Source organism: Equus quagga, chromosome 7, assembly GCF_021613505.1.
Source record: "Equus quagga isolate Etosha38 chromosome 7, UCLA_HA_Equagga_1.0, whole genome shotgun sequence".
In the NCBI taxonomy this organism is placed as follows: domain Eukaryota; kingdom Metazoa; phylum Chordata; class Mammalia; order Perissodactyla; family Equidae; genus Equus; species Equus quagga.
Genome location: NC_060273.1, coordinates 103,801,422 through 103,824,534, shown reverse-complemented (window position 1 = coordinate 103,824,534; position 23,113 = coordinate 103,801,422). Strand labels below are relative to the sequence as shown.

The 23,113-nt window shown below is 39.1% G+C and overlaps 1 protein-coding gene across 2 annotated transcripts in view; it reads left to right on the top strand.

Annotated features, from left to right (window-relative positions):
* FER (FER tyrosine kinase) overlaps nucleotides 1–9,504 on the top strand; it is a 442,177-nt gene extending 432,673 nt beyond the window's left edge. For both annotated transcript variants that reach the window (XM_046666723.1, XM_046666724.1), the window contains one exon: nucleotides 158–9,504. In XM_046666723.1, coding sequence (XP_046522679.1) covers nucleotides 158–300 — 143 coding nt within the window. In that variant the 3' untranslated portion in view covers nucleotides 301–9,504. The remainder of the gene's footprint in view (nucleotides 1–157) is intronic.
* Nucleotides 9,505–23,113: the final 13,609 nt, after the last annotated feature.

The window sequence follows — 23,113 nt, the reverse complement described above, 5'->3', positions numbered from 1 at the left end:
AGGAAAAAAAAAAAATCAGTTCACCCTGAAATAGATGTTTTGTTCCTGTTCCATGTAGAACATAAGATACCAAAATTTACAAACCGTGTAATGCTTTGTGTGAACATTTGTATCTTATCTCCGTTCTAAATTCTCTGTTCTCTTCTTGGGTCTTCAGGATACCGAATGTCAGCCCCTCAGCATTGTCCAGAGGACGTTTTTAAAATTATGATGAAATGTTGGGATTATAAACCTGAAAACCGCCCCAAGTTCGGTGAACTGCAGAAAGAGCTCACTGTCATCAAGAAGAAAATCACATAGTGACAGAAGCGCAAACAGCCTTCAGGACTCGGTCCTCTAGCAGAGTGATAGTGTTCTTCTCGTTAACAATGAGTTTATACCACGTTACCTGCAACAGTCTTCTAAGGTTATTTTTTTTATTAACTGTTTTTTAAAGTATGTGCCACTTTAAAAAAAAAAGTCAAAGGCAAGTGCATTCAAGAAACAGACAGTCCTGCCAAGGGCTTGTTTAGCTCACCACAGCAAGCCTGCCATTTCAGGCCATTGTACATAGAAAAAGCACAGCTCTAAATGAGAGGTGACAGATCTCTCCTTTTCACACCAGGACCACTAATGTTTCTCCGAGGTTTCTACTTCAGGCACAGTTCATGGGCTGCTGTCCTATGCCACAGACCCTATTCAGTCGGTGCTATATGCTGCATTGGTAATGCCGTGTTTGCAGGACACATTCCAACCAAAGTTGGCTTTCTGCTCTGCCAAGGCAAGGTCACTTTTGTAAACATCATTTTATATTGGGAATTATTTGGGCCTCCTAGGGTTTTTCTTTTCTTTCTTTCTAGAAATAATAAGCACAGTGTGAGAATCATCACATCCTTTATTGTTAGTAAGGCTGTCATTTCCCTCCTCCTTGGTCGGGGCATCAGAAAATGATGCATGAAATGTCCTCAGAGAGCACACCCTTAGAGTTGAGGCAACAGCTTTTAAAGGATGTTTTAGAGATCTGTGACCGCAAGAAGTCAGTATGAACAGGAGAGTGGTCTGGAGGACGGAGCAGCTAAAGTAGTGATCAGAGAGGAGAAAAAACAGAAAGTATAAAATCTGCTTTCTCATCAGAGTTATCCCTTTACACACACACACACGCACACACACACACCCTTTTTATTTTATGATCTGAATTCACGAGAAAGGTTTTAAGAAATGTTTTCAGGAGTTCGTAGATAGAGCCTTCTTAATGGCAACACGGTTTTTTTGAAGAAACTGCAAAGCACAAGTCCATAGAAATTACAGGATACTTTTGGTTAAGTATCTTCCCTTCAGCGGAGATACCCCAGAATTTAATTCCCTTCATTTCTGCCAGTTTTCAGAGCTGTCATAATGTCATGATCCTAGTTCATAAACACATTCATGTGTGTACACGTGCACGTGTGCACACACACATACGCACACTACCAAGAAGCAAGGCAGGTGTGAAAGGAGTAAACGGTTGAGAAGTCAGATGAGCATTATTGAGGAGAAGGACATAGGGACAGCCCTCCTATTTCCCCTCTCCCTTTCCTTTACCCTCATACTGCTGCCTGGAAATCCCTATCATTAGCTGACAGGTCTGCAAGCACAGTTCTGGAGACGCTTCATATGAATAATATGTAACACAGAGTTAAAACTGTTGAGCTGAATCTTAACCATCCAGGGAACTTACCCCATGTTCTGTATATAGTTGCCTCTCAGGATAAATATGTGTGTAAGAGATGGTCATGCTCAGGGGTAAATGTGGCTTGGGAGCTTTTATTAAGTGTTCAGGCCTGTGTCCAGATAAATAGCACCTTAGTGATTATTTGGTCTACATCATTGCGAGAGCTTATGGGATAGAAAATTCCTCCTGCCCTCTCCAACTGTTTGCTGCCTATAAATATCATTGCACAGGACTCAGACCCAGTACTTTAAAGAATATAGAGGATGAAAATAAAGAGAAAAATGGCTTGTGTCTATCATTTCAATCTCCTTGCAAGTTTTGTACACATTTAATGAGCATTACATCCAGACTAAAATGAAAGCATGATAAACTTGCTCTCAAAAATATATTGCAATATACAGAGCAACTTTTTTTTAATCAGCATTGTTTCCCTTCTGTCAAATATTGTAAATAAATGGAACCTTCTTTTGATGGCATATATTGTGATAAATCAAAGCATGGACTCATGAATTAAGATTAAGTGCTAGGGTCTTCAGACACTTGCCAGCCTGCAAAAATAAGAATAAGATGGCAACATTTCCACTCTTTATTAATATCTCCAAATGAATCTCTCCGTAATATTCTTTGTTTAAAGAAAACAGCCTCCCATCACTTAGCAGCCTCAATGCTAAGCTCTCAGCAAGGAGAGAAAATGATGGTTTGGGCTTTAATTTTGTGAACAAGACCTGAAGCTTAATCTTTTCATTCTCGTGTAAAGAATGAACATGGCATTGATATTTCACTCATCCAGGCTGTTAGAATTTGCAATTCACATCATAACTCTGTGCTTAAATTAAAGAAGCTTTTCAAAACATCGTGACATCTGCAGCATTTAAATTCTGTTTTATTCTTTGTCCCAAAGCAGGCAGTTGTATAGTTCAGGATTAATAAGTCACTGGGAGTCTTTCAGGATCATAGCAGTTGTATAGAATGTTAAATTTAATATAGGCACATGCATTAAGGAAAACTTACGCAAACCATTTTTTACTGTTAATTTTGTTGTGCTTGAAGCATAATTTATTCATCCCTTCTGTCACTGATAATTATTGGAATTATGTACTTTAGGAGGCTAATCCATACCCAAAAAGCACACATATAAATACTGTTCTGAATTTGCAAGTTAATGTAGGGAAAGAAGGCTTCAGAAATATACAAAATCCTATGGCTTGTTTAGTAAGAAAACAGTTGTAACCAAAATTGCCACTGGTCTGAATGTAATTAAGCCAGGTCACAAATCTTTGTGCTGTTAATGGATTTTCCAAGAGTTGCATATATCAATCCTATACAGTTCCTGCCATAATTCCTTAAATTTATCAATATGGAGTCAGGGGCAGGTAAACCCAGGCAGTCTGACTCTCACCTGCATTTTTCTATCTTGAATCACCAAGGAGTCTTTACAAGAGATATTTAGGTAGTTCATCATTTTTCAAGGAAAGACATCTTTTAATGTCAAATTAACGTTTATTTCCAACATGTGAAACCTAAAATTAATTTTGTATTCCATGTAATCTAAGGTTACTTCCCAAAGCCAACATATTCTTTCTTTTACAGGAAAATAATAATAAAGGATTAACAAGTTTTGTTTAAACTTTCAAATTCAGAGGCTTTATTTCAGTAGCCCATCCTGCCTCTAGGTTCCTAGTAATGGTCTCATGTAAACATTTCTCTTTTATCTCCAAAATTTGATTTTGCAATAAAGTTCTTCATCCATAATTCACCATTTTATCACACTACAATATTATTGAAACATCTTACCACATCAGTATAGAACATGAGCCTAATTGTATTAGCTATTTTTCAGTGTACAATTTACAATTGTTTTTCATTTGAGTGTTGTTTTTAAAAGAAAAGAAAATGTTTAGTCATTTAAATAGTCTTAATTTCCTTTAAACCACAGTATGGTTTTCTTGTCTATGTTATACTCATGTTTCAGTTTTGCCATACAGTTTTATATAAAGTTTGGCTAATACCACCAAAATAACTATGGCTTCACAATACTGGTGTGAAATTGTGTCAAGAAGAAAGTGTTTTAATTACAATATATGTCACACACTGAGGACCTCGTAGTGGTGTAAAGATAAAAAGTAGAATGCAAAAATACATGTCTAGATCATATGTTGCTGTCATTCAGAGATGTGTCAGTCACTCTGCTTTAGAATTCATTCTTGTGAGTCATCAGATTTTAAAAGTACCTGAAAACCTTACTTAGTATACTCTGGGTACACTGTTTTGTGGCCTTGTACCCTTTGAAGTAAGATTAATTGATACTTTCTGAAAAGTTTGTTTGCCTCAGCCCTCTTCTTTGTACACACACTCCCTTGATCAAACCATTGATACTTTAGATGTTTCTTATCAACAGAATTGATTGTCCATAAGCACTGTTCTCAGTCATGGAAAGGCTGAGTTTTGTATTTAGGAGGTCAGAGCTCCAACACAAAATAGAGACTAATGCAAAATATCCAGAGCAACAAAGGGGCAGACAATTGAAAAAGACATTTTTCAATTAATATGTTAATTAAATGGGAACAAAGATTTTATATGAAATGAGTTTATATTACATTTCCATTATACTAGTAAGTTAGCATGAAAGTTTGCCGTTAAAATAAAGTGTTACCTCTTTTATTACTAACTCTGATTTGCTTATATATACCAGAAATTTTTTTATTAAATATTTTATTATTTATTTTTCTCTGTTTTGATTAGTTTCATATCAAGTCTGAATACTATATTATTTGGGAGAATCCAGAACTACATATTAATTTTTGCAAAAGAAAATACTCTGATTAAGAAAGTCAAGATTTCATGCACCAGGATTACCTACTTGAAGGAGATATGGTACAGTCTTAGAGTCCCATAAAATTCTCCTTTAAAAAATAATGTTATAATACAGAAGATGTATAAACTATGTATCTTAGTCATAATTTAAGGAAATATTTATTACCCCTTGAAAACCATCCTACTGCCTCATAAGGATTCAAAGATTAAATTCTGAATTGTTAAGTGTAGACATTAAGACTCGCTTAGCTGCCTAATAAGAGCTGAGATTCTTGGGTGGTAGAAAGTCCTGCTGTACTAAATTCCTAGTCACTTTAAACTGCAGAGAAGTAACGAGCATAGGTTTCAGTGTGCCTGTTAATAAGGAGCTGAGCAGGCATCCACAAAGTCAGAGGAGGAAAGAACCAGTGATTTTAAGGCAGGATGATAGAGCCCCTGCAGAGAGTGTGGAATAATTAAAGTGGGATAAAGACTTGAACAATGTCACTAGAAAGCCTGAGAACAGTGCCACCAGGCCAGATCCTTTCCTATAGAAGATTAAAAAGATATTGGAGCCAAAAGAAGCAAAAGAGAGGTCACATGCCAGTGTGTGGGCCTTAGTGGGAGCAAACCACACACCTCTCCCTTGCACTTCGAGCATTTTATACCCCTGGCTCAGAGATGGTGCTGTGCTGGATGACACTTATATTCATTGTCTGGCCAACTAATGAGTTTGGTCATATGTGTTTAGGCTTTTAAAAGAGACTACTGAAAGTCTCTTTACATTTGCATTAGTTCTAGTTACTATTTCTTAAACTAAGGTCACTGATTGTTCATACCTTACTAGAAATCTCTGGTTGTGATGGGACTCACCCTGGGCTAGTCTCCTAAATGAGAGCACACTTAGATTAGCCCTGTTTCTCCTATTAACTAATTGGCTCCTAGAGTTAACCCCAGAGGGACCTTACTGTGATGAGCTGTTCTCTGGGGAAACATGGAATTCAGCAGGAAAGTAGGAAAACACCAATTATATAGCCATGGTTCCTTGTCTTTATACTAGTACCATTTGAGGGAAAGGAATTGGAAACATCTTAAAGCCAGTCAAAGTGCAGCATGGCTAAGGTTAGACATGGAAGGCAGAGAAAGAGACATCCGACAAGGAAGGCTGAAGGACATGAAGGGCAAGAACACAGTACCAACGCAGAGTGACCCAAGGGCTAACCTTCCTACAAAGAAATGCGGTGTCAGTCAGGAAAAGCTAATCCTCAAGGGGGTTTTGAGGAGCTTCCTGCTGCATGTTATTAAATATTACATGCCTCTCAAGTCTCTACAACATTTCTTAGAGGACGTTGAATTGGATATTGATTTGATTTTCTTTACGCTCCCTCTAATCTCAGGAGGTAGCCACTGTTGAATGAGAATTACCCTGCTCGGTCTTTCTGTAAGGCTGCCAACATGGCAGTGGTTCAGCCCACTCCCTAAGCCGTAGGACAGCCAGCATCGGAGGAAAATGGCTGTGCAAGCTCCTACGTTTTATTTTATTAAAGAAAAGATATCTTGCAGGTGTCTGTGCTTGCAACATGAAGACAGATATAGCTTCCCTCCTTGCCAGCAAGCTTGTACGAGCCCCAAAACAAGAATATTTAGGACTTACTTTAAAAAGATTCAAATCTTGAATTTCTAAACTATCCTCCCAAACTTTACCATTGAGGCTAGCAGTTAACTAATTGAGTGTTTTACAAAGTAATAAAATGTTCTAAGTGATAGTAATGACCCTGGTAGCAGAATTTTGTAATACATTTTCCCTCAGCTTTATTCATTCAGGAAGCTTTTCTTGAAGATCTGCCATGTCAGGTGCAGGGAACCAGGTTGGGTGTTAGTTTTTCTGTTCTTTGTTTTTGTGTTTTTTACTTCTGATTAGTATTTGCTTTTCTCATGTTCAGATTCTTAATCCTTACTTTACCAAAACAGAAAAGCCTTTATCATTAGCTTTTATCAGAAAATGTCATAATTGGCCTAGGCCAAAGAGCTTCTCCTCAGGTGCTCAGGAGGCCCCTGCCCTGTAGGGAGCTCCCAGGCTTCCATTTACTGAGGTCAGCTGCACATCCACCATGTGAGAGGCTGTGGTAGAGGCAGCTGAGAATGCAAACAAGGCCTAGTTGAAGTCTTTTGGCGGAGACAGGACGATTAAGTGGCAGATGTGTTTGATAAGTGGCACTATCAATAGAGGCTCTTGGGAGATTTCCCAGGATAGAAAGACCACTGTGAGGCAGTGTGTCCAGGGAAGCAGCCTGTTGACTTAGCTGAGTAAGCTCATTAGGTTACCTACCTCCAAAGAAATATTAAAACACTACCTTAAACCCCTCGACATCTTCAGTTTTTCCATTCCACTCTTCTATGCCAATATTTTTTGTGTTTCCTTCACACTCCTTTTGTCAGTACATGTCTAAAAGTATTTCAGCTGTGCAAATTAAAGAGTTTTTCTGTAACTTCAGAAAAGAGGATAGCAAATATGAAGCCTTAAGTTCAAAATAAACCAATCTACCTAGATATGTAGACTCAGTACCCCCATTGTGTTAAACCATCAGCTCTACCTACAGTTCTCGCAAAGCAGTCCCTTTCCTAAAAAGCCAAACGTCATACCTTTCTCCTATTTGCTAAGAACGTCTTTAATTTCAGAAAAGCACATTCTAGATGCTATCCAAAACAGATTTTAAAATGACATCCTAAGAAACCACATTTCAACCATCAAAGCAGACAACAGAAACCACGTCATCCCTATGTGTTCAAACACCCTTGCAAAAACTATAACCATCTAGGCAATTCATCTGGTCACAGGTGATAAAACATTTTGAAAGCATAGGACAGATGTCAATGGGAAATATCAGTGTTTTGAACAACACAAGATAAGTGTAAGATGGCCATAAAAAAAGAAATCCCAATTTCCACATTGGAGCAGGAAAAGTCTGAGTATGAAAAGTGAAGTGTATGCGTCCAAACTATTACTAATATTTTCTTTATGTAGCTCTTGTCAAATTGTACAACCTGGAGTCTTCTTTTGAGTTTCCTGAACAATCTTTATGAAACAAAAAACTAAATTTTTCCCCTGCCTCACAATGGGGGCCTCAATTTCTGAGTACCCTGGATTCAGAATCGTAAGAGCTGAAAGGGAATCTGGACTCCATTATTACTAAGATCCCAGGCAAAAGGACCATCCTGGCAGTCTTTGCCAGCTCACTAATCTCTGCTTTTGTTAATTTTTAAACATGAAATGGGGGGGGGGGGGCAAAATACCCTATTATGTGGGAATTTTCCTTTTATAAATAATTTGACTTGGTGCACATAAACATGCCTGCCTGCTCCTAAGATATGCCAGACTGTTGTTAGCAAATGCAGAGGGCATGGTGCCCAGAGCCATGCTTAATATGACTGTGAATGGTTTCTCCTAACCCAAAGTACAGCAGTTCTTATGTTTAGACTGTAGGATGCTGTGGAGACCCTCCCCTGCCAGTCTGAATTGCTTTGCTTCAGCTGCAAGCAGAAGACCAATTCCAACAGAAGTGAACTTTACCATAATTCCTCCTTAAATGCTAGGCCTTTCACACTTACAATGTACAGAAAATATACATGTTTTAATGGAATTTACTATTTTGGCTTTCGTGTCAAAGAGATTGGTTCTACAAGGTTCGCCTGATTCCCCATGATAAGTTTATTTTATAATCCTATGATTGTAAATCCAATCCCAGGTATAGGTTCTGAGCATCACATCAAAATCAAAGATACAAGGGAATGGGGACGGGGGAAGCCTTGGTTATTCCAAATTCATGACCAAAGTGTCCAAAAATATGAAACTGCCTGTCACTTGAACATTTTACTTCACTGTGTGCAATGGCGGTACCCGGTACCATCCTGTGACATAATCAGTCTCTCTGTGGATCATTGGCCAGGAGCACACTTTTCACAGACCATTTCTATTCATCGTTTTCCCACACAGAGCATTGAGATTTCTCACTGAAACAGCTTTGTCAGTCAGACATCTATAGATTTTATATTTATGCTTAAATATATTAAATTAGATGCCTAATTAATCAACGTGAATATAGTGGGAGTTGGTGATGGTGTGAATTCTGCTGACTTTGTGTTATGGTTTTCTTTATGTGTGTTTTTCTTGGTTTGGTCTGGTCAGTACCCTAAAAGATTGGAACTCTCTGAAGTCATAGCCATACAATCACATAAGATTAGGACAAGCCAGATAAAGGCAGGGGAATAAAATCAAGTTGTCAAAGTCCCAAGAACAGCCCCTACTTCTTCAGGAACCCAAGCAAATTGAAAGCGAAGATAAGATGTACAAATGGTGCCCATGCCATTTGACTGCGCAGCCCGCTCGCCTAAGGCACTGCCATCGTCCTGGCACAGGCCCACAGTGAGTGGTTCTAGAAATGTGATTGTCTGGTTGCTTCCTCTTCCCTTTGATAGAAGATGGGTTTGGGATGATGGAGTGGGAGGGGCCTGCCCTCTGCCCTCCATGGTGTAGAAGTACCATCTGCAAGGATCGTTTTGAGCAAAGCATCCCTGTGGTTTACAAAGTTTCCTTTTAGTGCCAATGTTGTCAGGTTAAAGCACCTTTAAATCTTTCTCATTGTTTTAAAATAATGTATTTGTGAAGTGGATAAAAGAAACACTGGAAATAGGGTGCTTCTTATAAAAAGTTCACGTGTAAAACATACAAACAAGGCCTTTGGTGAGTTTATCTGGCTTTGTAAACAAGTCTGAAAATGAATGAGAGCTAAATGTATAAAGCAGTTAGTCGTCTGTCTTTTACCATGTTTAACTCAGATCTGTATTTAACACTTATTTATTTGTTAGTTTTTACATTCAGAAGAAAGAAACACATTTTGAACTTTGGCTAACATTGTAGCATGCTTTTAAGTTGTTTACTACTTTTTTAAAAACATGATTTCATCATTTTTGTAAACTTAGACCATTTTTAAATAGCCTCTTTTTCTCTTCCAATTACCACTCATAGGGTTGCAGAACCTTTTTTTACTGTATTCTTATAATAAATGTAAAATATTTGTAGCAAACTGTGCCTTGTCTTACTTAATCTTTCCTTCGTATTTATATTTCTCTTCCTATTCTGTGTAAATATGTTCTAAGTAGAAGAAAAGGAAGGAGAAATTTCCATGGTAACTGGCCTCCTAGGGATGTAACAGTGCAAAAAAATTATTAGCCTTCACTTTCTCTGTAATTAAGCTTATGAGTTCTGATGCTAATGGGTGTGTGTTGCTTATAGTCCAATTGATGCGGGGTCGGTGAGCCGAGGAGTCAAAAGAAAGATTTCTTAAGATCTGGCAGTAGTGCTCTTTTATTTAGAGAATAGAATAGCATGGGGACAGGGCCCATGGGCAGGCAGAGCTGGTGCGTGGGGACAGGACCCACGGGCAGTCAGAGCTGCTGCTGCTGCTGCCCCAAGTTGAGGGTTAGAGCTAAATTTAAGGCATAGGTATGTGAGTTATCTCTTTACAAGACAAAGGAAAGAATATGAAAAAAAGTTAAAATGGTATCAGTGCGGGTGGGGTCTGGTCATTGGGTGATCCCATGACTTTTAGACAAGAATCAAATAGGATTAAGTAAAGGTTAGAAAAGTTAGAAGCCACCACCCTAAATCAGTTACATGAGATTGCCAGACAGCAACCAACTTAAGTTCTTGCCTTCCCCATTAAGAGTTTCTAGGGACAAGGTCATCTCTCTTCTTCTTCCTGGTACAGAGAGGGAGGCACCTTTTACAGATAGAGATTTACCTTACAAATGTAAATGTGTCCCAACAAGGGCAAGTTCCATTCCCCAGAGCCTCTCTCCCTGTCCCAGTTTATTCAAAGCAATCAGCCCAAAACAATCCCGATGCCAAAGAGACATATCCTGGGGTGGCCAATTTCAGGTCCCTACAAGGTCATCCCCTCTTCCTTCACAAATGCAAATATCTCTCAAAGAGCAAGCAAATTCCAGTCCTCAGAGCCTGCTTCTCATCTGCAGTTTTTTAAAATTAACCAGCCTGAAATCCTCATCACAATCACTGCTTCCTCTGTTTAGAAATCAAAACTGAAATGTAGTTTGAGTCCCATTGCTCTGTGCCGGTTGGCTGTTTGCCAGGGTTTTTGGTGGTGGTTGTTTCATAACAGGATTTGTTTAGATGTAACAGAGGATTTAGGGGAGAAAGGTGGCTGAGAGGGATGTTTGGGAAGAGAAGCCAAAGGCGGCTGCTGCTGCACAGCAGTTCCGGGCATGCGACTTCGCCTGGCACTTCCTTGGGCCCAAGTTGGTCCCAGAGCCAAGACACTGGGCTTCTATTTGCCCTTCAGTCAGCAAATCAGTAAGCTTTCTAAAAGGCATGCTGTTATTTACACGGGTTTCCCTCCATTAAACCAAGCCCTGTCTTCATCTCTGATCTTGGATTAAAAGAGTCAGCCACCCACCTCTCGAACCACACGTTTACTGTTTGTGGGACAGCCCTCAGGCTTCTTAGGACGGGCAAAACGGATCTTTACAACCCTCTTCAGCCTCCCTGCTCCTGCAGCACTCTGACTGGAGCTGTGTGTTCCTAGGCCCTTGGTGAATTCCTTTTCACCGTAGCTCTTAATTGTCTGTCTGGGGTTGCATCCTCATCGCTAGCAGGTTTGATTTCGTTCTCAGCATCCCAGACAACCTGTGCTTTTACTGACTTCAATTAATTAGGACCAGTGGCATCCATCACCAAGGAAAGTTGGCTATCTGACTAAAATTCCATTCCCCAGGATGGATGAACAGCATCTGAAATTCCCTGGAGTTCTCGTGGTATTTCAAGTCCTGCACTTCACTGTACAACCACCTCGACCTAGTGATTTCTTCAGGGAGACGGTGGTGAAGTTGCTTGCAAAAAGATATGGGTGGAAGAACTGGTTTCTATTAAAAGCTTTAATGGTTTCTCCTCCAGTTAAAAGTTGAGTCTAAATGAAGTGCTTTGTCAAACTCCTCAAATCTGATACAACTGGACTGACCAACACACCACACTTAGGGCAAACTCGTGATTACAGCTGAGTAAGGCTGTTGGCGCTGCTTCCAAAGGTATCTGGTGTCGAAACAAGCACCCAGCTAGGAGCTGGGAATCCCAGGTTCTCATCTCTGGTTGGACTCTCACTAATTTAAACTTGAGCAAGCCAATCACTATTTAGGCCACAGTTTCCTCACTTGTAAAATAGATTGGGCTAAAAAGTTACCTAGTATTAAAGCTTTTCTTTTCTCCTTCTCTCCCTCCCTACCCTTTTTTTTTTTTTTCTTCCCATCAACCACTCCGCCTTCCTAAAAGTGTCCTGATTTCCTCCAGGGGAATTTCCTCTTCAGTATTTGGTGTGGTCCTGATAGTGCCTGCCAACTATAAAAGCCAAAAGATCTATATCCTTCTTTATTTACCAGTTGGATCCTTTCTCCCAGGACTGAGTCTTGAAGGACAGAGAGAACAGCCAGAGGGCATTCCTCCCAGGAGAATGTTGCCGTAACTCCTGCTCCCTAGCCCTCCAGAGCACCCTTAGTTTCTTTCCATTCCCAAGCCTCATTCTCTAGCCTCCTGTTGACCGTGGAGCCTCCTGATGGCCTTCCAGCTAACTCCCTTTAGCCAAGTTATCTGTAGTCCAGTTCTGTTGCCTGCAGCCAAGGATCCTGACTGATACAGTGATCTCTACAGTGAGGCCCCTTCCAGCTTTGAGATTCTGTGATCTCCCAAGCCTTCTCAGGGTCACTTTAGGATCCCTGAACACCATGTTACACTGGATGGCTTCTGTTCCTTTGGTTTTTACAGTGTAGTTGTCAGAATTCAAAAGTGAGAAGAAAAAGGAAAAAATCTCTAAAGGTTCAGTCATCTAATGTGCTGCTGATTATCCAAACTAAGCCTTGTAAAGTTTCCCCAGCTCGGGACCTAGTTAATTCAAAATTATAAATGTCTCTTTTGTAGTCTCCCTGTGGTGACAATGGCACCATAGGACAGTTAAATGATAAGGTCAATGGACTAGAACATTGTGAGAGGCTAATTGATCTATCACAGCAATATAAATGCCAAGGATTAATAGAAAAATAAATGTCACAGGAAGCTGAGGTATTGACAACCTTAGAAGCTATTCTCTTTGGCCTCCCCCTCCCACCTGTCAGTAGGGCTTGGTCTTATTTCATATTCAGGAGGATCTTCTCCTTCCTGCAAACACACACCCCCCCCCCAAATGTTTCCTTCTAGAGCTGGGTAAAAGCCAATGAATAATTGAAGCCTGTTGGGTTTTTATCCCAAGCTAATTTTCCAAGCAGCCCCTGGAGGCCTTCCCTCTGCCTGCAGTCCTTCTTGTGTCCCCCTGCCAAATGTCAAGGAATGATTATGACACAGTAGTATAGCACAATGGGACTCTAAGGAGCACGCTTATGATGCATGGGCTTTATGAAAGGGAGGGAATGAGGGAAGTGGGAGGTTGTGCTCACTGGTGTCCCATTAGGCTCAGTCTTGTGGACTTAGAACAGTGAAGCCCCGGCACAGCCAGCCAAAAACCCAGAAACCAGGCTTTTTCTCTTCCAGAACTGCACACTTCATTAGTCTTCCAGGGAATACCCATCAGAGATGGGAACATCTCATCTGTTATGGTTGAACAATTACTTTTAATCAAGTAAGGGGACAGGCAGCCACCTGCCCCAGCCAGGTGAACTCCTGAATTTCTTTTTGTATCAGACTAAATCTAGCCTCTCCCCTATGTATGCATATAGAAGCTCTGATGCATATAGAAGCTTAGAAATGGAAGACCAGCAGATTTACAAGACCATCCCCCCTTCTTTGTTTCATTGTTGTCTCCCATTCTTCCTTCTCCCTCGTGGGCACCCTTTTTCATGGTTTGAAATGAGTCCTATATCAGTATAACCCCCCAGTTTTTGTACTCCAAAGCAGATGTTCCATGAATACAATCATTAGTGTATTTTCAGTGTGTATTCCTCAGGTACCATTTTGGGAAGACCAGAAGCCATCTACAAGATTAAATGTAAGATAAAAGAGGAAAATTATAAATAAAAACTAAATCTAACTATAAACAGCAGAGAAAGAGAGGAAACCAAATACCTGAAACTTGTTAAGTACAGCAATTAGGCAATAAATTTCACTGAATTTCTTGGCAACTAAAACCACACAAAAAGAAAAGGGAGTATTTACATTATAAAGTGCAAAAGGCTGCAAATTCATGAGGTAAGCATTCAACTTGAAAGGTTAGAAACAAAGTGATTCTAGAACTTCGTGTTCCTAAAATTGAACATAAAAGTCATGGCAGTGGTTCTCAACTGGAAGCAGTTTTGTCCCCCAGGGGACTCTTACCAATGTCTGCAGACATTTTCGGTTGTCGCTACTGGCAAGTGCTACAGGCATCTAGTAGGTAGAGACCAGGGTGCTGCCGGGCATCCTGCAATGCACAGCACATTAAAGAAATATTTCGCCCAAAATGTTAATAATGCCGTGGCTGAGCAACCCGGAATTATGGGGCTTGTCTGAATTTCCATCCAGGAGCAGTGGAAGACTTTCCTTAATGACAAATTTTAAAGGAACAGTGGAAGACAAAAATAAAAATGCTTCTTCATTTATTTCCCTAAGTTGACATGTTTGACATATTGCTTAAATAGAAAAACATTCTAGAGGATCAACATAGCCAAGAGTTGGTTCTTTAAAACCATCCTTTGTTGAGATTTACCGAGAAAAAAAGAATAAACTATCTTAGGAATGAAAAAGTAGATATAAATAACTACAGAAGCAGCAGGGATTGTAAAGGTGATCAGCAAATACTATGAACTTTATGCTAATAAAACTGAAAACAAACGAAATTAAACAAAACTTAAACAAAACTGACAAATTCCTAGGAAAAATATAGCTTGCCAAAGCTAATTCAAGAAGAAATAGCATTCAGAATAATTCTGTAACAACTAAAGAATTGAAATCACTAGTTTAAAATCTTCCCATTGCATTTAACCCAGAGAATTGAAGACTCATTTCATGCATAAACTTGTATGCAAATGTTCACAGTAGCTGTTTGGGGCGGTTGTTTTTTACTATTTTAAATGAAGCTGGAGGAATTTAATAATGACACCCTTTAATATGGTTCAGTCCATTGCAGGGATGTTAGAAAATCAAGGATTAAGTTCCTAGGCTTAGGAGAAAGATGTTAGAAGTATGTTAGCAGATATAGTATTATGTCTTTAAAACCATTTACATTATACCTTGAAAGGTCACAGAAGCATTCAAAATAACTTTTAACCATGTGTGATTAACTTGATAGCAGCTTTTCCCATAATAGCCAAAAACTGGAAGCTACCCCAATGTTCTTCAATCGGTGAATTGCTAAGGAAACTGTGTGGTACATCCATACCATGAAATACTACTCAGCAATAAAAAGGAATGAGCTATCAATACACACAACTTGAATGAACCTCAAGAAAATTATGCTGAGTGAAAAATGCCAATCTCAAAAGGATACATACTGCATGATTTCTTTTGTGTAACATTCATTAAATAACCTACCAGAGATGGAGAATAGGCTAGTGATTGCCAGGAGCTAGGGATGGAGAGAGGGTGGGTGTGGCTATAAAGGAGTAACAGAAGGGAGTCTTGTGATGATGGTACAGTTCATTAACATAATTATAGTGGTGGTTACACAAGGCTACACACGTGATCAAATTGCATAGAGCTACAACCACACAAACACATGAGTGAGTGCATAGATAACTGGTGAAATCTGAATAAACTCTATGGATCGTGCCAATGTCAAAATCTTGGGGGAGGCTGGGGAAAATATACATGGGTTTTCTCTTTACATTTCTTTGCAACCTCTTGTAAATTTACAGTTATTTCAAAGTAAAATTTTAAAAAGTAAATATATAAGAAAATAAAAGTCTTCTCACAAAGACAATAGCAGACCTAGAGGTATAGGGTTTAGAGGGGCTCCGTCAAGATTTCAAGGAACAGATAATTTCTTCTTACAAACTCTTCCAGAGAGAAGCAAAAAAAAAAAAAAAAGAAAGAAAGAAGACTCTCCAATCCATTCAGTGAACTGAGATAACTTTGAAAACAAAGAGCAAGAAAAGTATAAGAAAATTACAAGCTGATCTTCATCATGAATGTGGATGAACCTTCTCCAAGGTAAAGGCAAACAACCCAGCAAGGAATAAAATAAAGTACCACTTTTGAATTAGATTTATTCCAAGACTGGAAGAAGTTTAATTTTATAAGACTTTATTAATGTAATTTATCACATTAACAGAGAAAATAGGAAAAAGCACATAAAATTCTGCCAGGCAGTCAAAAACTCTAAGTAAACTGGGGAGAAAAATGCAACTTCTTTAAAATCATAAAGGAATCTACAAAAAAACCCTACAATAAACGTTGGTGAAACAGAAGTATTCATTTTAAAATCAGAGACAAGACAAGGGAACATCTATCCCCGTTTCTATTCAACCTCGTACTGGAGGCCCTCGCTAGCAGACAAAGTCAAGAAAAGGAATATATGGTGTCATCATTGGAAAGAAAAAAAATTGTTATTGATAATGATATAACTGTCTACATTTCAAACTCAGACTAACAAACTATTATAATGATAAGAGAATTTAGCTAAATTTCTAGATATAAGATCAACATGAAAAAAGATCAATTACATTTCTTTACCAAAGAATAAGAAAGAGTAAAAATAATTTTTTTTAATTCTCTTGCAATAGCAATAAAAACTACAAAATACTCAAGAGATTATAAGAGATCTGCAAGCCCTTTATGGAGAAAGTTTTCAAAACATTAAAGAAGATCATTAAATAAATGGAGACCTATATTTTTTCATGGCAAGGAATACTCAGTATTGTAAAAATATCAATATTTTCTAAATTACTTCTTACTACAACAAAATATACATTAATGTTCAATAGAGATTTAACATTCAATAGAGATCCTTATAGAAATTAACAGGATGATTCTAAATTTATGTGAAGAACAAAAGGTGAGAATAGCAAAAACATTCTAAAGAAAAATCAAGGATTACAAGGGATGGAGATGCCCTATTAGATAAGACTTAATATAAGCTATGGCATGATATTAACCACAGAGAAACAAATAGAAAAATGGACCAGAATAGAGACTGGAAATGACTCCAAATGCCCACACTTGGTACACTGCAAAGTTGGTCTAGCAGACCAGGGAGAGAAACACGGCTGCTCTTTATACGGTTCAGGGAGACGAGCTTATCTATGTGGGCGAAAATGATATTAAATCTCCACTTCATTCTCTATGTACAAAAAAGCCCCTACCAAGTAGATTAGATTAAAAACTTTAAAAGCAAAACATTAAAACTTTTAGAAGAAAATATCAGAGATATCTTTACAACTTTGGAGCAGGGAAATGCTTCTTAGACAAGACACAACAGGAAAAGATTCCTAAATTCAACTATATTAAAATTAACTACTTCATTTCATTAAAGAACACCATAAAACAGTAAAAAGACAATTCATAAACTGTAAGACAATATTTACAATACACATAACTGACAAAGAATTAATAATCAACAATATATAAAAGATTCCTACAGGTCAAAAATAAATGACAAATAGCCCAAAAGAAAAATGGAACCCATTTCACAAAGAGGAAAGATGAATGACCCATAAATATATGGAAAAAAAACCTCATTAGTAATCAGGAAAATGCAAACCGAAACTATAATTACATGTAACTTTATACCTACAAGGTTGGCAAAATTTAAAATCTGGATAATACCAAGCATAAGTAAAGATGTGGAGCAAAAAGTAGTATTTATACAGTCATGGCATGTACCTAATGACTCAGCAAATTCCTTTCCTAGGTAAATGTCTGAGTGAAATGCTTGCACAGGTGTACCAGGAGACATTTAAAGTTCAGAATAGCATTGCTTGTATTAGGAGAAAAAACCTGAAATGTTCATCAACAGGAAAATGGAAAATGAACTGTGATATATTCTTTATAGTGAAATACCATACAGCAGCCAACATTAACAAGCTGCATTCACTAGCACCAACATGAATGAATCTCAAAAATAAAATTTTAGAGGCTTCTGCTTCTGCTTAAAGTGTAGAAAGCCACAAGAAAATATCACTCCCACCCTAAACAGTGAGGAAAAAACTGAATAAGCTACAAAATCATAATTTTTTAGACCATCAGAGAGCTGATGTCACAAGACAGCCAAGTAAAGTAAATTGCAGAGTGACAAGTCCTTTGAGGAGACATGGGACACACAAACTTTTTCAGCTTTGGCAGAGCACAGGAAGAAGAGACAGCCACTATAAAAGCAGTTAAATAAAAAACTGAAATTATAACAAATCATTAAAGGCAAAGTGTGAGATAGAGTCACAGTCTTAGAGACCCAGTCACAGGGGCATCTGCACCCACTGGCCATCACGGGTATCCACCACGCGCTCATGAGGGTGGGAAACCTGAGATAGTCCTTCTTGGTGGCACAGGCATGAAGAAACTGCCAAGATTTGAGAGTGGAGCTAGAGTACTAGGAGAAGCCAGTCCACAATCCTAGCCCAGCAGAAGTACAAGGTCACAACTGGCCACTGCTGGAGGACAGGCAGGACACCCACCCGTGCCCTAGATGCTAAACATTTCTGTGATCAGAAACAAAAACCGTCTGCCTCCGAGGCAGGAAACCCCTGAGCCCTGGAGCCTACACCGAGTAAGAGGATGTAGAAGTGGTCTGCCTGCAGGTGGGGACAGGAATGCTGGGAAAACTCCATCCCTAAACTCAGCGAAAATGAAAAAGTAAAATAAATGTTCTGGCATGCATCTAAAGCATTGCTAGAGGGAAATTTATAGCATTCAATGCTTTTACTAAAAAAGAAGAAAGGTTTCAAATTAATGACCTAAAGAATTCAGAAAAAGAAAAGCAAATTAAGCCCCAAATAAGCAGAAGGAAAGAAATAATAAAGAGCAGAACTCAATGAAATAGATAACAGGAAAACAAAAGAGAAAAAATTAATAAAACCAAATGCTAATTTCTTGAAAATATCAGTAAAAGCAACAAAGATCTACCAGGTTGAGCAAGGAAAAAAAAGAGATACAGATGACCAATATCAGGAATGAAATAGGGGGACAACCCCACTGCCTCTGTATGCATTTAAAGGAAAAAAGGAAATTTATTAATAACTTTATACCAATAAATTTTCCAACTTACTAAAATCAACAAATTCTTTGAAATACACACACTACAAAAGCTCAGTCAAGAATAAAGGTAACCTGAATAGCAACAAATTTATTAAAGTGAATTTGTAGTTTAAATTAAAAATCTTAAAAATCTTCCCACAAAGAAAACTGCAAGCCCAGATGGCTTCACTGTTGAATTCTACCAAACATTGATGGAAGAAATAACAATATTACACACTCTTCTAGAATGTAGAAAGGAGGAGATATTTCTCAATCATTTTATGGGGCCAGAATCACACTAACACCAAAACCACATGAGGATATTGCAAGAACAGAAAATTCTAGACCAATATTACTCCAGAACATAGATACAAAAACTCTTAACAAAATATTAGCAAATCAAATATACCAATATGTAAAAAGGATAATAAATCATGAACAAACGGATTTTATCTCAGGACTGCAAAGTTGTTGCAACAAAGAAAAAGAAGTAATGAACCATGTCAACAGACTGAAAATAAAATCCATTTGATCATCTCACTGGATGCAGAAACACATTTGACAAAATTCAGTGTCTTCTGATGATAAAAACTCTCAACACACTAGGAGCAGAAGGGAATATCCTCAACTGATAAGTGGTATCTGTGAAAAATCTACAGCTATCATATTTAATGATTTTTTGAAAAATGAATGTTTTTGCCCCTAAAATTGGGAACAAGGCAAGGATATCCACTCTCACCGTTTTTATTCACCATTGCACTGGAGGTCATAGCCAGTACAATAATGTGAGAAAAAGAAATAAAACAATAAAATCTGAGAAGAACAAAGTAAAATCATCTTGATTTGCAGCAACATGACCCTCCATGTAAAATACCCCAAGGAATTACAAAAAAGCTACTAGAACTCAGTAAGTGAGTTTAGCAAGGTCATAGGATAAAAGGTCAACATACGAAATCAATCTAATTCCATATACTAGCGCTAAATCATTGAAAACTGAAATTTCACAAAACCATTTATAATAGTATCAAAAAGCATGAAATATTAGGGATAAATTGAACAAAAGTTATGTAAGAACTGTACAGTAAAAAAGACAAGTTAATGCTAACAGAAATTAATGGAGAGAGACATCATGTTCGTGGATTGAAAGATTCAATGTTAAGATAGTAATTTTCCCAAGGTTATCTGTAGATTTGATGTAATTCCAATTGAAACCCCGGCAGGCCACTTTGAGATATTGTCAAGTTGATTCTATAACTGATGTGTAAGGGCAATTGACCTAGAATAGCCAAAAATCTTAAAAAAGAAGAAAGAAGACTTATACTATTTAATTGACTGTAAAGCTACAGTAATCAAAACAGTACAGTATTTGCATACAGATACACCTATAGATCAACAGGAACAAATTGTGATTCCAAAAGAGATCCACATACAGTGTACGTGATCAACTGATTTTCAACAAAAAGTACTAGAATACTCAATATCTCTATGCAAAACATGAACATTTGCCATTTCCTCTCACCATATAAAAATTAACTCTAAGCGGATCATAGACCTAAACATAAAAGGTAAAATTATAAAACGTCTAAAAAAACAACAAGAGAAAATCGTTGTGACTTTGAGTTAGGCAAAGAATTTTTAAATAGAATACACAAAGCACAACCATAAGAGAAAAAACAGCGATAAATTGGACTTCCTCAACATTAAAAAATTTTGCTTTTTGAAAATTACTCTTAATAAAACAAAAAGACAAGTGATAGCCTGGGTGAAAATAAAAAATTTGAAACAACATTTACCAAAGAAAAAAATTACAAATAACCAAAAAAAGCACATAACAAGATGCCCAATATTGTCATCAAGTAAATAAAGATTAAAACCTCAAGGGGATACCACTGCACAGCCAACAGAAGGACTAAACTTATAAAGATTGACATTATCACCACTAGCAAAGATATATAAAGATTGACATTACCACCGCTGGCAAGGATGGTGAATGACTGAAAATCTCATATATTGCTAGCAGGGGCACAAAATGGCATAAAAAGACATTTTGGCCTTTTCTTACAAATGTAAACATATGCCTATCACATGACCCAGAAAATCCACTTCTAGATATTTATCCGTTAGAAATGAAGGCAAAAGACCACACAAAAACCTGCTTGCAAAAGCCTTCTACTAAGTGAAAAAAAGCCCAACACAGAAGACTTTATACTGAGGGAGTGGTGTCACCAAAATGATGACATAGGTCATTCCTGACTTCACTCCCCCTCACAATAAGAACAACTAATGACTATTCATGGATGAGACACCACTGAGAGAATCCTAGAACACAGGAGTGAGGCTGAAGCACTCCCTGCACCATAGAGACCAAGACAGACTGCGTTAGACAGGTGAGAGGGGCAGCTACACTGACCACGTTGCCCCTCCCCCAGGCCAGTGCAGCTCCATTCTGAGAGGTCTCCCCAGAGCCTATGGTTTCTCCACTGGGAAAAGAGAGCCTAGGGTGGACATTTAGCTCCCCCAGTGTTTTGGGTCACTTCTTGGGAGCCCCCACGACGGTTTTAAGGGAATCTGTGGGGCTTGACCCCTGGGAAACTGATTGTGATGGAGAAGAGCAGAGAGGCTTGCAACAGCCAGCATTCTGATCTTGGCAGACCAAATTCCTACCTGCAGTATCCAAGTAGCAGTCCCAACTAACAGCTTTGCTCATCAGCAGATCCAAGACAGTGCCTCAGTTTGACTTGATGTGGTGTAGGTCTGCCTGATTTGGGTTCTCACATGAACAGCCTTGCTGGTCCTGGAGCCTGGTCTGCCCCAGCCAAGGCAGGAGGGATGAGCAATAGCCCAGCTTATTGCTGAGTATAGCTACCAGCCCCTCCAGACTAGAAAGACTGATTGGAACACCTGGAAAGCTTCTAGGAGCTGGCCCTCCTAACCCTCCCAGACAGAAAAGCTAATTCATAGCCCAGCTCCTGGCCCCTCCCAACCAGAAAGCCTGGCAAGAACACCTGGAAGCTACATAGTCCAGCAATGCTCAGAGAGTATAGCAGGCAGAGCTGATCCCTGGAGAGCAAAACCTGTGGCACCATTTGGCCAGAGAACTTGGGGAGTGGGTTGACTTGAGTCAAGACCACAGACAAAGAGCCTTACCAGGCTTGGAGGTTTCCCTAGGTTTTCATAGGCAGGAGGGCTAATTCATAGCCTGGCCCACTGTTGAGTGTAGCTCCTGGCTTCAACAGACCAGAAGCCTAATTTGGAACACTTGGAAAGCTTCTAGGAACTGGACCTCCCAATCCTCTCAGGCAGGAGAGTTAATTCATAGCCTGGCCATCTAGTGAATGTAGCTCCTGGACCCTCCCAACCAGAAAGCCTGGCAAGAATGCCTGGAAGCTGCAAAGCCCAGCAATGCTCAGACAGCAGAGAGTATGGCAGACAGAGCTGATCATCTGGAGAGCAAAACCAGTGGCACTGTTCAGCCAGGGAAGTTGGGGCATGGACTGGCTTGAGTTAAGACCACAGAGAGCCCTGCCAGCCTTGGAGCTGGTTTTGCCACGCCACCCTGGAAGGAAAACTAATTCATTGCCCTGCCCATTGCTGAGTACAGCCTGACCAGGGAACCTAACCACAGCACATGGAAAGCTGTATAGCCCACTCAACAGCTCTGCTTACAGCAGCTACTGAACAAAGAGCACAACCCATGGCTTTCTCCATCTGCAGAGAAAAATGGTGGCCCCATCTGGGCAGGGAATTCAGTGTATAGTCTTGGCTGATTGGAGTCCTCAAACAAGGAACTATGCAGGCCCTTGGTCCCGTCCTGCTGCCCTGCCAGTTCAGGGAAGCTAATTTATAGCTTCACCTACTGCTGAGTATAGTACCCAGTCCTGACCATCTAGTAAGCCTGACCAGAGAGCTCTGGCCCTGTGGAGCCCATCCTACAGCCTTGCTTTGGCAGGGAACAAAGACAGTATTCCTATCCAACTCTTCTCAGCCAGTGGCATCCCCTCAATCTGACCTCAGAGCTCAGGCAGTGGCCTGCCCCAAAATAGAGCCCGATAGCAAGCCCCACTTACCCAAGGGCATTACCAGCATGTATGTCCAGAAACCCAAATTGAAATGATTGGTCTCTGCCAAAGTGAACCTGTAAAGTCTGGAAGAGGAGACCATTTGCTTAAATGTGCAGATAACAATGTAAGAAATCAAGGATCACAAAAAATTAGGTAAACATGACACCACCAAAGGAAACTAATAAAGCTCTGATAACTGACTCTAAAGAAACAGAGCTCTCTGAATTTTCAGACAAAGAATTCAGAATAATCTTTGAAGAAGCTTATTGAGGGGCTGGCCCCATGGCTGAGTGATTAAGTTCATGCACTCTGTTTCAGTGGCCCAGGGTTCACTGGTTTGGATCCTGGATGCAGACCCAGGAGTGCTCA